Source organism: Neofelis nebulosa, chromosome 3 (genome assembly GCF_028018385.1).
Source record: "Neofelis nebulosa isolate mNeoNeb1 chromosome 3, mNeoNeb1.pri, whole genome shotgun sequence".
Classification (NCBI taxonomy): domain Eukaryota; kingdom Metazoa; phylum Chordata; class Mammalia; order Carnivora; family Felidae; genus Neofelis; species Neofelis nebulosa.
Genome location: NC_080784.1, coordinates 40,116,079 through 40,129,185, shown reverse-complemented (window position 1 = coordinate 40,129,185; position 13,107 = coordinate 40,116,079). Strand labels below are relative to the sequence as shown.

The 13,107-nt window shown below is 36.8% G+C and overlaps 1 protein-coding gene across 17 annotated transcripts in view; it reads left to right on the top strand.

Annotated features, from left to right (window-relative positions):
* Positions 1-13,107, top strand: part of PSD3 (pleckstrin and Sec7 domain containing 3) — a 747,126-nt gene that overhangs the window by 230,398 nt on the left and 503,621 nt on the right. For all 17 annotated transcript variants that reach the window (XR_009259079.1, XR_009259078.1, XM_058720427.1 and 14 more), the window contains one exon: positions 1,789-1,897. Coding sequence is in view for 15 of the 17 variants with exons in the window: in XM_058720427.1 (XP_058576410.1) it covers positions 1,789-1,897 (109 nt within the window). In the remaining 2 variants the exon portion in view is untranslated. The remainder of the gene's footprint in view (positions 1-1,788; positions 1,898-13,107) is intronic.

Sequence of the window (13,107 nt, the reverse complement as noted above, 5' to 3'; positions counted from 1 at the left end):
CTAGCTTGTACTCCTCTCTCTCTCTCTAAAATAAAAAAAAAATAATAAAAATAATAAGGACAAAATTGTATACCTGGAATCAGGAAACTTCAAATGAAAACATAGGCAGTCAATTCTTGGACATCATCCTTAGCAGTATTTTTCTGGATCTGTCTTTTCAGGCAAGGGAAACAAAGCAAAAACAAACTCTTGGACTACATCAGACTACATCAGACTAAAGAGCTCCTGCAGAGCAAAAGAAACCATCAACAAAACAAAACAAAAAACCTACTTGAATGTGAGAGGACATTTGCAAATGATATATCTGATAAGGCGTTAACATCCAAAATATATAAAGAACTCCTACAACTCAACTCCAAACAAAACCATAAATAATTGATTAAAAATTAGAGGACCTGAATAGACATTTTTCCAAAGAAGACATACAGATGGCAAGAGACATGTGAAAAGATGGTCAACATCCCTAATCATCAGAGAAATGTAAATTAAAATCACAGTGAGATATCACCTCACATAGAATGGCTAATGACTATTATCAAAAAGACAAGAAATAACAGTTGTTAGGATGTGGAGAAAAGGGAACCCTCATGCACTATTGGTGGGAATGTAAATTGGTACAGCTATGTGGAAAATAGTATGTATGGGCCCAAGTGCCCATCCACAGATGAATGAATTAATGTGATGTGGTATACATATATGTGTGTGTACATATACATATATATGTGTGTACACACATATATACACACGTGTGTGTGTGTGTGTGTGTATATATATATATGTATAAATGGAATAAAACTCAGCCATAAAAAAAGACTGAAAGCTTGCCTTTTATGATACTATGGATGGGCACCTAGAGGGTATTTTGCTAAGTGAAATAAGTCAGATGGAAAAAGACAATACCATGTGATTTCACTTATAAGTAGAATCTAAAGAAACAAAACCAGCGAACAAACAAAAACGTACCCAGAATAGAGATAAATGCGGAGAACATAAATGCAGAGAACAAACTGGTGGTTGCTAGGGGGTTGGAGGATGGGAGGATGGGCTAAATAGGTGAAAGGGATTAAGAGGTACAAACTTAATTATACAAACTTAAGGTACAAACTTAATTATAAAGTAAGTCATGGGGATGAATAGTATAGTATAGGGAATATAGTCAATCATATTGTAATAACTTTGTATGGTAGCAGATGGTAACTATAATTTTCGGGGTGAGAGTTTTGTATCACTCTGTTGTATACCTGAAACTAATATAATGTTGTATGTCAACTGTACTTCAATTTAAAAAAATAGGGGCGCCTGGTTGGTTAAGTGTACAACTTTGGCTCAGGTCATGATCTCGGGGTTTGTGAGTTCAAGCCCTGTGTTGGGCTCTGTGTTGACAGCTCAGAGCTGGGAGCCTGTTTGGATTCTGTGTCTCCTTCTCTCTCTGCCCCTCCCCTGCCTGCACTCTGTCTCTCTCTCAAAAATAAATAAACATTAAAAAAATTTTTTAAACAAGTATTGTACCATAATTCTGCCTCCTCCATCAAGCCAAAGTTTTCATAAATTTCTTATTCCCCATAGATGTATGTTTATTTTTCTATACAATTGTAATCTTTCAGTGATCATTTTGTATTTTGATTTTTGTTGTATTATATTTTTTATGTTTCATTTTTAATGGCCATGTAGCATTCTGTCAAGAAGATATTTCATTATTGCTTAACCATTCTCTTGTGGTTGGTTTGTTTTATGATGTATTTTTTATATGTTTTTAATGATAACTTTTTTTTTGTTTTAATTTTGCAGGCAGAGACATTTGTTTGGGTTAACAATGCATCATCTCATTCCCAGAGTGTTGCCAAGGCCAAATATGAATTTTTATTTGGCATATCTAAAGAGAAACCTCCAGATACTAGTAAGTGTTTCCCTACCCTCTTCCTTTAGGTAACAGATGTGAAGTGCTACAGAGATTTCAGATGTTAAAAGCTGAGATTTCTTCAACCAAGAACTGATCTGAAATTACCCAGAACAAACTACAAGAATCACATCCTGCATTTTTAACTTTTATATCTTAGAAAGATTGTTTTGATGAATAAAGTGAACAAATTTCAAAAAGGTAGGAAGGCAGTAATGAAGGTGGAGAAGTACTCAATCAGTACATGATAAAGAGGATATGAGTTGTCTTGGGAATTAGCTAAGAAAGGGATATTGCATTTGGTTAGGAGCCTGGGTGTGGAGCTAGACTTCCGAAGTTTGAATTCTGGCCTTATAACTTATGAGATGTATGACCTTGAGTAAGTTATCTAATCTGCTTGTGCCTCAGTGTTTTCATCTATAAAATGGGACTATACATGTTGTAAATAAGATAGTATACATGTCTCAGAATTCTTTTGGGGGTTTTAAGTAAATTGGCGAATGTAAAGATCTCGGAGCCACGTTTGGCATGTAACGAGTGTTATAAAAGTGTTTGCTAATGTTATTGTTTATTGTAATCATCATCATCATCATACCATATTTGAAGTTGAGATTTAGAAGTACAGTCATGACTTTCCTCAATTCTATCACTGACTGACACTGATTTTTGTTTTGGGTAGTCAAGGTATCTGACCTAATGTAGCTGTTGTTCAGTTGAAAAAATCAAATAATACCTGTTTTTTTGACTTACATGTTAGATAAGATTATGTAATGGACCCCCATAATATTTGGGGATAGCAAGAATGCAGTGTATATGCAACCATGTAATAATTTCTTTTACCTAATGGTGCATATTTATTAGATATAGCAATAGTTGAGGACTCTTGATGAAGAATAAAACAGCTAGGTTATTTTTAAAAAATCATTCTGCTTTTGGGGCGCCTGGGTGGCTCAGTCGGTTGAGCGTCCGACTTCAGCTCAGGTCACGATCTCACGGTCCGTGAGTTCGAGCCCCATGTCGGGCTCTGGGCTGATGGCTCAGAGCCTGGAGCCTGCTTCCGATTCTGTGTCTCCCTCTCTCTCTGCCCCTCCCCCGTTCATGCTCTGTCTCTCTCAGTCTCAAAAATAAATAAACGTTAAAAAAAAATTAAAAAAAAATCATTCTGCTTTAAAAAAATTTTTTTAATGTTTATTTATTTTTGAGAGACAGAGCATGAGCAGGGGAGGGACAGACACAGAATCTGAAGGAGGCTCCAGGCTCTGTGCTGACAGCTCATGGGACCAGAACTCATGAATTGTGAGATCATGACCTGAGTTGAAGTTGGATGCTTAACTGACTGAGCCACGCAGGTGCCCCAAAAATCATTCTGCTTTTATTATAGTGCCCCGATTTGTTATTTATCATTCAGAGTAAATACCTAACTATTCTGGGCTTGAGTTTTAGGGCACTTACCCATCTATTCATTATTTCTCAGACAGGGTATACTGATTTACCCAAGACTATTTAAAACTCCTTGGCATAGCCTTTGCATGTCACATTGTGATTTTGTGCTGATTAGAGGTGTTTTTTTATTTTTCTTTCAGAAAAAGTATTTTTACTTTACTATGTAGAGATAGTATCAAATGTCTGCATAGTTCTCTGACTTGGTGGGTGAGTTTGGTTATTCCTTACTCCTAGGTTTTGAGTAGTATTCTCTGTATACCTGAGTCAAATCAAAATGACATTTTAAACCTGTTTTTATTTGCCTTGGTAAAAACAGTTAGTATTATTTGTGTCTGGTGTGATGTTATTCTGCAGATGTGAAAGTATGCATGTATTTATTGAGTAAATATGTTTAAATAACAGTTATGTGTAGTTATCTGTACTGGGCACTGGGAGGGTGCAAAGAAGTAAAGACAGTTCTTTCCCTTTAGGAGCTTATTCTTTGGTCAGAGAGAAACATATCTGTAAGTGATTGGTGGGGGGGATGATCATTTTCAGCTGTGACTTCATGGAGAGTTAGAAGTTGAACTTTTTCATAAAGAATGACTAGTGTTCTGATTAGTAAGGTTTTAGGGGAGGGCATTTCAGATTGAGGGAATGGAATGAGCCAAAGGTATGGTGGCAGAAAATAAAAATTGTTTCATGGACAGGAAGGAGATTAGCCTGGTTGGTTTTAAATTTAGAAAGATAATCGTTTAAATGGGGTGCAAAATCATTTGGGCCTAAGGCAGGATAGAGTTTGCATTTTATCCAGGTGTGCAGAGAGGAAGTGGCAAATCAAGATGAATTGATCTGGAAATTGGAACAGAGCAGCAGAAGCTATCGGTTACAATAGGAGGGTTGTAAAATGCAAGTTTATATTGACTTGGAAAGTATTCTTTTCATATCTTTACAAAGAAATTATAGCATATTTTTTTCATTTCAAAAACACTGTTGAAGTTTCTTTACATAGACTAGTCATTTGTCATCAAAACACTGCCCAAATTCAGACTACTGTAGAGTTAAGGTAGTAGAGAGAATAGGACAGTGTTTCTATTTGAATTTGATTGATAGACATATCTCTTCCCACAAAGGTTTTTTTTTTTTCCATTAAAAAAGAAAAAAAGTAAACTAAATAAGTGACTTAACCTAGGTGCTCCAGAAGCAGCCTGCTGGAGAAATGGATGCATCCCCAGTAATACTCAGGAGGCATCACCTGACAGGTGATACCCTAGTAATGACATAATCAGATCAGGTAAGGTCCCGTGGTTCGTGATCCTCTGTGAGGCCCAAGGAAAATGTCACTGCTACAGGGAGAGAAGGTTTAGACTTTGTCATTGAGCAGCAACTTAACATGAGTTGTTGGTAGGAGGTTCTAGGGGAAACAAGTCAAGATTATTTGCAAACTATAGCTTATTGCAGGGATTTTGAATCAGTGGCAAGGCTTAGAATGTTGGATGGGGTACAGGAGAACATGTGAATGGTGGAAGAATCTCTTGGCATGGAATTAAGATCTAGATTCTCATTATCTGTTTATCACTATAGTGAAAAGAAAGAAGTGACTGTGTTTCCTTAATTTCTGTGTTCCCTCTGCTTTCTGGGAGCTGCAGCTTTCAGGAGCTTCTCAAGGGCTAAAGCAGTAGTTGGTAGTTGTTGAGAGGCTCTGGCTATGTGTGATGTCTGTTGTGCTGTTACTTAATGAGGCTGTGAGCCACCAGAGATAGGTTGCCTGCTTCCATTCTAGTCAGCTATTAGAATATGTGTAGAGCTGCATTGAACTTCAAAGAGATAAAAAGAGATATCACAGGGGCTGCACTTGGGGCTAACCATAAGGCCTGTATTAATTAGCAGTTGAGTGACAGTGCCTTTCAGACTTTCTACTTCCCACACCTTTCCTCTTTAGGTTACTGCTTAGATGACCAGTATGGCTTTTCTAAACTAGTCAGATAAAGTACACTTTAACAGGAGGGTGGCTTCAATTTGGGAAAGTATGTTTTTTGAAGTGTTCATAAGACAGTATCAGATGGCCAACATTAGTTAGTCTCTGATTTGGTCAAAATCTGGGAGGGAAAAATGTTTGAGAAATTCTTTGAAGAAGATTAAGATTCTGTTCCTCAACTTTTAGGCAGAACAGGTGACTTATAGAAGTGCATGAGAAAGTAAAGGGGCCTGTGGGATGCCTTCTAAGAAGGGGAATCAACTTATATGACTCTTACAAATTGACAGAATCTCACTCCTGTGTTCTTTATGTTTTTTCACCCTGTATTCTTTATTGATTTGTAAACTTTTTAAGGTAAGTAGGTAAAGAAATGTGCTTCAGAAATACTAACGAACTTGCCCAAGGGTAGTTTAGATGCTTTAGAATGAGGTAGAGGTCAGGGAGGAGGTAAGGGGGCAGGGGATTTATACACTAATTTTCCAGAGCTCTGAGGGTGGGAAAAAGTCAACTCATGTGGAACTGAAATCCAAGCCTGCAGCACTGATGGGCTAGAGATTCAAGTGTATCTTCACATGCTATCTAGAAATTGACATAAAACTGGTGTTGGACATGTTGACCTTAAAAGTAAAAAAGCCAGTTATTTTACTAGCAAAATCAGTTTATTCAGCAATAGCAGAGGAATTGCAATTTGGGACATGCAAACTATGGCAAAACATAAGCAAGTTCCAAGATCAAAGGAAAGGAACATTATAGAGAAAAAGAGGAAAATGGGAGGGGCTGCTTTCAACAAAAGTTTGTTGGAGGAAAGCGAGAGTTTAGGGTGGTAACAGTTTCTTGTTGGGTGAGTTGTGGTATTATTGGCTGAGCTTATTGCTGGCCAAGGAGAAATTCTTCCTTTCTGCTGCTGGAATCATAAAGTAGGTTTCTTCCTGTAGCGAAAGCACAATACTGCTCTTCATGCTGGGTTCTGCAGTTGACCAGTGGTAGGGCACGAGAACTTCCCTTCTGGCCTGCCCACTCCATTTTAAATGAGGCTTTCTTCAGTTTTCAGTTTCACAGACTGGAGAAACTCCATAAATTATTGCTGGAGTATGCAAAACTACTCTGAGGGATTGTCTCACAGCTCAGGACAAAGAAAACCCCCATGTTAATAAATCAGTAATCCATAATATTGATCAACTCACAATAAAATGGCATAAATAGCAAAAAAGAAGGAGCTTCCATGGAAGGGGGTGGGGGGGAATCAACATTCACAACAAATAGGGAATCAAGACCCAAAGAACTAGAGACAGTAGAATATTCTGAAATTGTAAAATTGGCTTGTTTAAAAGATAAAAGAAGGAAAAGAAACCATTATGATGAAGGGAAAGTGTGAAGCAGGGACATGCATATTTGAGCAAGAAACAAATATAACTTACAGAAAATAAAAAATACAGATAGTGGAATAAAAACCCCCACAGTGCTTGGTTAAGTGTACATATTTAGGTTTACATTTGGTAGGGACTGATGAACTCTTTTTTGATCCTTGCTTATCATATGTTATCTGTAGAGAAGTGAAAAGAAGGGGGGAGGAAAGAGCTTCTGTAATTCCAAACAATATGTTCTAATTTTGGTAAAGTTTACTTCTGATTTTTTGTTTGTTTGTTTGTAAGTTTCATACCCAAGAGTACATAGATGTTTCTTCTTGTTTCTTCCTCGTTCACTGAATATATTACTCTGTAGCAGACATTGTTTTAGGTCTTGGGAATAGTAGTGAACAGAACTAAAATCCACATTTAACAAACCGTTTAACAGAAAGATTGTTCTGGGGTACCTGGGTAGATCAGTTGGTTAAATGTCCAACTTTGGCTCAGATCATAGTCTCAAGGTTAGTGAATTTGAGCCCCATGCTGGGCTCTGGGCTGACAGCTCAGAGCATGGAGCTTGCTTTGGATTTTGTGACTCCCTCTCTCTCTGCCCCTTGCCTGCTCATGCTCTGTCTCTTTCTCTGTCAAAAATAAATAAACATTTAAAAAAAAAAGTAAGATTGTTCCTATTCAGATTCTCCTCTGGGTACATTAATGTTCATCTTTCACAACCTCTTCAGCATTGAATATTATCTCAAACAAAACACTGTACCAAATTTAATAGAGGAAAATGGACATAACTAGCTTTTACTCCTTCAGATGTAGGCATTTATTTTTTATTTTAAATAGGAAATTTAAGTTCTTATTACCAAAATGATATGTGTGTATAATCTGAAAAATATAACTTTTAACAAATTATACGTGGCCAAAAAACAAGAGTCATCTTCTTTGCCACTCTCCATTCCCTCCCTTAGAGGCACATTGTTAGTACTATTCTCTAAATCTTTCTCTCTCCAAACCGTGAACCTGACTCTTCTTCCTCTGAGTGAGGATCCCACAACATTCTCTCTCCCAGTTCTTCCCTGTGGTAGTGATTGCTATCTTGACTGATTATTGCTTTTTTCTCCTACCCTTTTTTTCCTTTCACTTTTTGGAAAAGCTTTTACTGTAGTTGCCTCATAGATAATATGCTAACATCTGTATTATAGTTTATTCATCCCCCGCCATACCAAAAGTTGTGTTTTTATTGTTTACTTGGTTACAGCTATGGTTTTTAAATATTAATATTTGAAACTGTGTTTCGTAAGCCATGGATTCTAAATAGTCATCTCATGACATTCTTCTGTAAGATAAGAATGTGGTGCCTCTGCATCTTCCCTCCAGCTGCCCTTCTCCAGGCTGAGCCTCCATCTGTCTCACCTTTACTTTTATAAGACTTATGGCATTTACATTCTGTTCGGAAACTAGGACACAATCTTTTGTGTTTTTACTATAGGTTGACTCTAAAAATTTAAAATCCAGCGTCAGCATTTACGGAATGTAGAGTCCAGGTAGTGTAGTTGGACCTGATGTAAAACGCAAGTAGATCCTGTGTCTGTAACGTGCTGTTCATGGTTGTACAGCTAACCAGAGCAGAGAGGAGAAAAAAGTGAGGGGAGGGGCCAGCAGGTTGTTATAATTTACTGATCAATTGTTATGTCTTCACTTTATCACTAGGTGTAACTGGATTATTATTATTATTTTTGAACATTGATAAAACCTTATTATCCAATGTAAAGAAGGGTTAAAAGGTAGGAGTTTCTAGTTTAGTTGTTCCAGTGTGCAAGGTATTAACAAGGACATAGATGTTCCCATCACTTCCCTTTGCCATCTGCAACCTGTTGGCATTCATCCAAGACATGTCCCCTCATATTATCAAGATGGCTGCTGTAATGCCAGCCCCAAATTCTCATACAAGTATGTCCAAAAGAAAATAAGCTTCTTCTCACCTCTCTCTCTCTTTTTCAACTTTAATTTAAATCCAAGTTAGTTAACATAAAGTGTAATAATGTTTTCAAGAATGTAATTTAGTGATACATCACTTACATATAACACCCAGTGCTCATCCCAACCAGTGTACTCCTAATGTTCCTTGCCTATTAATAGGATTATTTGTAACAAGCAATTCATTATCACCATGAACACATCCTTCTTAGAACCTTCTGACAAACTTGTCCTAATTTTTGCTAAAAGTTTTCTATGCCTTTATACAGCTGTTCTCCTTAGATTTTTTTTAATGTTTATTTATTTTTGAGAGAGACAGAGACAAAGCTTGAGCGGGGGAGGGGCAGAGAGAGAGGGAGACACAGAACCCAAAACAGGCTCCAGACTCTGAGCTGTCAGCACAGAGCCCGATGTGGGGCTTAAACTCACGGACCATGAGATTATGACCTGAGCCCAAGTCGGATGCTCAACCGACAGAGCCACCCAGGCGCCCCTGTTCTCCTTAGATTTTAAAAGAATTGTTTATATTGTATTCTTGATTAGATGTACTGCTTTTTGGATTGCATGTTTCATTCTTGGAATCCTTTTTTTTTTTTTTTTTTTTTTTTGGACTGGAGTTTGTCCTTTACCCTTTAGTAATACTTTTGGAGAGGTTCTGGGATTGGTAAAATTCCTAAAGCTTTGTATGTCAGAAAATGACTATTTTGTATTTATGCTTTGTTGCTTTTTTCCACAGAATTAAACTCTAGGTTCACGTAATTTCCTTTCAGAAGTCTGATGTTACTGCTTCCCTTTCTGTTGGATCCATTGGTGCCATGGCCACTCTGATGCTTGCTCCTTTTTGTCACCTGCTCTTTCTCTCTGGACACTTTCTCTCTGCCCTCTGACATGTCAGGAGGCATGAATCATTGTATTTTCTGCATGGTACTTGTTGAGCCTTTCCGGTCATATCTTTCTGTAGCTTTGGGACCATTTGTTCTATTATTTTTAAATTATTCCCTTTCCACTTTTTAAATGGTTTTTACTTTGAAATTCCTACTAGATGGCTGTTGGTTCACTTGGATTTGATTAATCATCAATGTCTCTTAATTTTTCTTTCCTATTTAAAAAATTTAAAAAAATTTTTTTAATGTTTATTTACTTTTGAGAGAGATACAGAGTATGAGTGGGGGAGGAGCAGAGAAAGAGGAAGACACAGAATCTGAAGCAGGTTCCAGGCTCTGACCTGTCAGCACAGAGCCCGACGTGGGGCTTGAACTCATTGACCACAAGATCATGACCTGAGCTGAAGTTGGATGCTTAACCAACTGAGCCACCCAGGCACCCCTCTTCTATTTTAAAATATGTAATTAAAAGCTTTCTAATAAAAGATTCACTTTGATAATTATACTTATAATTTCAAAAGTTCTTTCCCATTCTCTGACACTCAGGTTTCCCTGCAATCTGTTCTTTTGTGTATGCATTATTATGTTGAATCTCTAAAGAATTAATTAGAGTTGTTTTTCCAAGATTACCTTCTGTTTCTGGAATTTCTACTTCATCCAGGGTTAGTTCTATTTTATTAAATCTTGGAGCTTCTCTTGGAAGCCACTGTTTTTCCTCAAATGTCTGTTGGAGTTGTTTTTCCCCATTCATATGCACGAATGAAAGACTGAGTTCCCAAATATAGATAGGCTAGAATTTCTCTGTATGTGTGGAGTGCATCCCCAGCAGGCCTCTTCCTTGAGGAGGAGGGAGGGCTGATAGAGAAGGGCTGAGAAGAATCTTGGTGAGCTGAGATTTATGGACTGGTATAGGGGTACGTGGGTGAGCTAGGTGCTTTTGATGTCAACAAGCTTCTAGGTAGGGAGAATGGTGGAAGAGGGGACAAAATGGGAAGCTGCTTTGTAGGTAATTCTTCAGTTAATCACAGTGACATCTGTTCTGCTTCCCATTCTGGGTGTGGACACCTGTCAACCCTGGACGTTTAGCTTCTCTGTGGTTTTACCATTAGGGTAACAAAAGCCTTCTGGATTAGTTCTTGGTTGTGATTTCTGCTTTATTTTCTCTATGATTATAACCCTATCCCTTTTAGTCTGACAAACTCATTAAAATCTCTGGCTTAATAATGTTCCTCTTTTTCTAAACATTGTTAACAAATTTGTTTTGAAATTTGTCATTTATTTTTAAGGTTTATTTATTTTTGAGAGAGAGAGCGAGAGGGTGTGCGAGTAAGTGGGGGAGGGGCAGAGAGAAAGAGGGAGAAAGAGAGAGTCTCAAGCAGGCTCCATTTTTTCAATACAGAGCCCAATGCAGGGCTTGAACCAACAAACTATGAGATCATGACCTGAGCTGGAACCGAGTTGGATGTTTAACTGACTGAGCGACCCAGGTGCCCCTTAAATTTGTCATTTTAATGGGACTTAGAAAAGGAGAGGAGGCAAACTTGTGTCCTTTTCTATCATAGTAACCCAGAAATATGAATAACTCTTTTTTTCTCTAGTTTTATTGATATATACAATTGGCAGATAACATTGTATAGGTTTAAGGTATCCAATGTGATGACTTGGTAAGTATGTATATTGTGAAGTGATTACCACATTAAGTTTAGTTAACACATCTATCACCTCACATAGTTTCTTTCTTTTTCTTTTCTTTCTTTCTTTCTTTCTTTCTTTCTTTCTTTCTTTCTTTCTTTCTTTCTTTCTTTCTTTCTTTCTTTCTTTCTTTCTTTCTTTCTGTGGTGAACACATTTAAGATATACTCTGTAAGCAGATTTCAAGTATGCAATACCATATTGTTAACTATAGTCACTAAGCTGTACATTACATCCCACAACTTACTTAGTTTTTGATTGGAAGTTTTTGGCCTTTGACCAACATCTCCCCATTCCCTACCCCTTTGCCCCTGGTAACCACCAGTCTACTCTGTTCCTTTGTGTTGACTTTTTTAGATTCCACATAAAAGTGTGATCATGTGGTACTTGTCTCTGTCTGACTTGCCTCACTTAGCATAATGCTGTTAAGGTCCATCCATGTTGTTGCAAGTGGCAGATTTCCTTCCTTCTCATGACTGAAAAATATTCCATTGTATATACCACATTTTCTTTATCAGTTTATTTGTTGATGAACAGTTAAGTTCTTTCCATGTTTTGGCTACAGTGAATTCTGTAGTGAGCATGGGGGTGTAGATATCTTGAGATACTTATTTCATTTCCTTTGGATATATACTCAGAAGTGGTATTGATTTTTAAAAGCCTTATTGAGATGTAGCTTATAATGCCACATAATTAATCCATTTAAAGTATAAACTTCAGTGGTTTTCAGTATGTTCAGAGAGTTGAGTTGTGCATGTATCACCACAGTTAATTTAGAATATTTTGATCACCCTAAAAAGAAAAGACTATATGCCTTAGCAGTCACTCTGTATCCCCCTTCATACTTCAGTAGGCGATCACTGAATTATTTTTTGTCTCTGTGGATTTACTTATTCTAGACACTTCATGTAACTGAAATCATATAATATGTGGTCTTTTATGATTAGCTTTTTTTTCACTTATTGTATTGTTTTCATCCATGCTGTAGCCTCACTACTTCATTCCATAATAAATTGCAGAATATTTTATCATATGAAAAGGAACATTTTATTTATCTATTCATTTGATGTATATTTAGGTTGTTTCTACTTTGGGGCTATTATGAATAATGGTTTTATGAACATTTGGGTATAGGTTTTTGTATGGATGTATACTTTCATTTCTTTTGGGTATGTACCAGAAGCAGAATTGCTGGATCATATGGTGATTCTATGTTAAACCTTTTGAGGAACTTCTAAATTTTTTCCACAGTGGTTGCACCATTTTGTATTCCCAACAGCTGTGTACAAGGGTTCCAATTTCTCCACATTCTTGCCAACACTTGTTATTACCTTTTTATTATAACCATGCTAGTGGATGTGAGGTAGAATCTCATTGTGGTTTTGTTTTCAATTTCGTCAGTGACTAATGATGTTGATCATCTTTTCATGTGCTTAGTGGCTTATTTATATCTCCTTTGGGGAAATGTCTATTCAGATCCTTTGCCTAGTTTTTAATTGGTTTATCTTATTATGATTAGGTTTTAAGAGTTGTTTGTATATTCTGTATACAGGTCCCTTTTCAGAGATATTATTTGCAAATATTTTCTCCCATTGTGTGGGTTGTCTTTACTTTCCTGATAGTATCATTTGCAGCGCAAAATTTTAAAGTTTTTATCAAGTCCAGTTTATCAATTCTTTTGTTGCTTGTGCTTTTGATATTTAAGAACCTTGTGCCTAATCCAAGGTCAAGAAGATGTATTGCTAATACTGTTTTTTAAGTTTTATAGTTCTGACTCTTAGATTTAGGTCTGTGATCCATTTTGAATTATTTTTTTGCTTATGGTGTGAGAATGAAGCTGAATAACTCTTAATGATAGAATGTATTGGGTAAATGTAGAGCGTCTTACTGATTTGTGTTGACACTG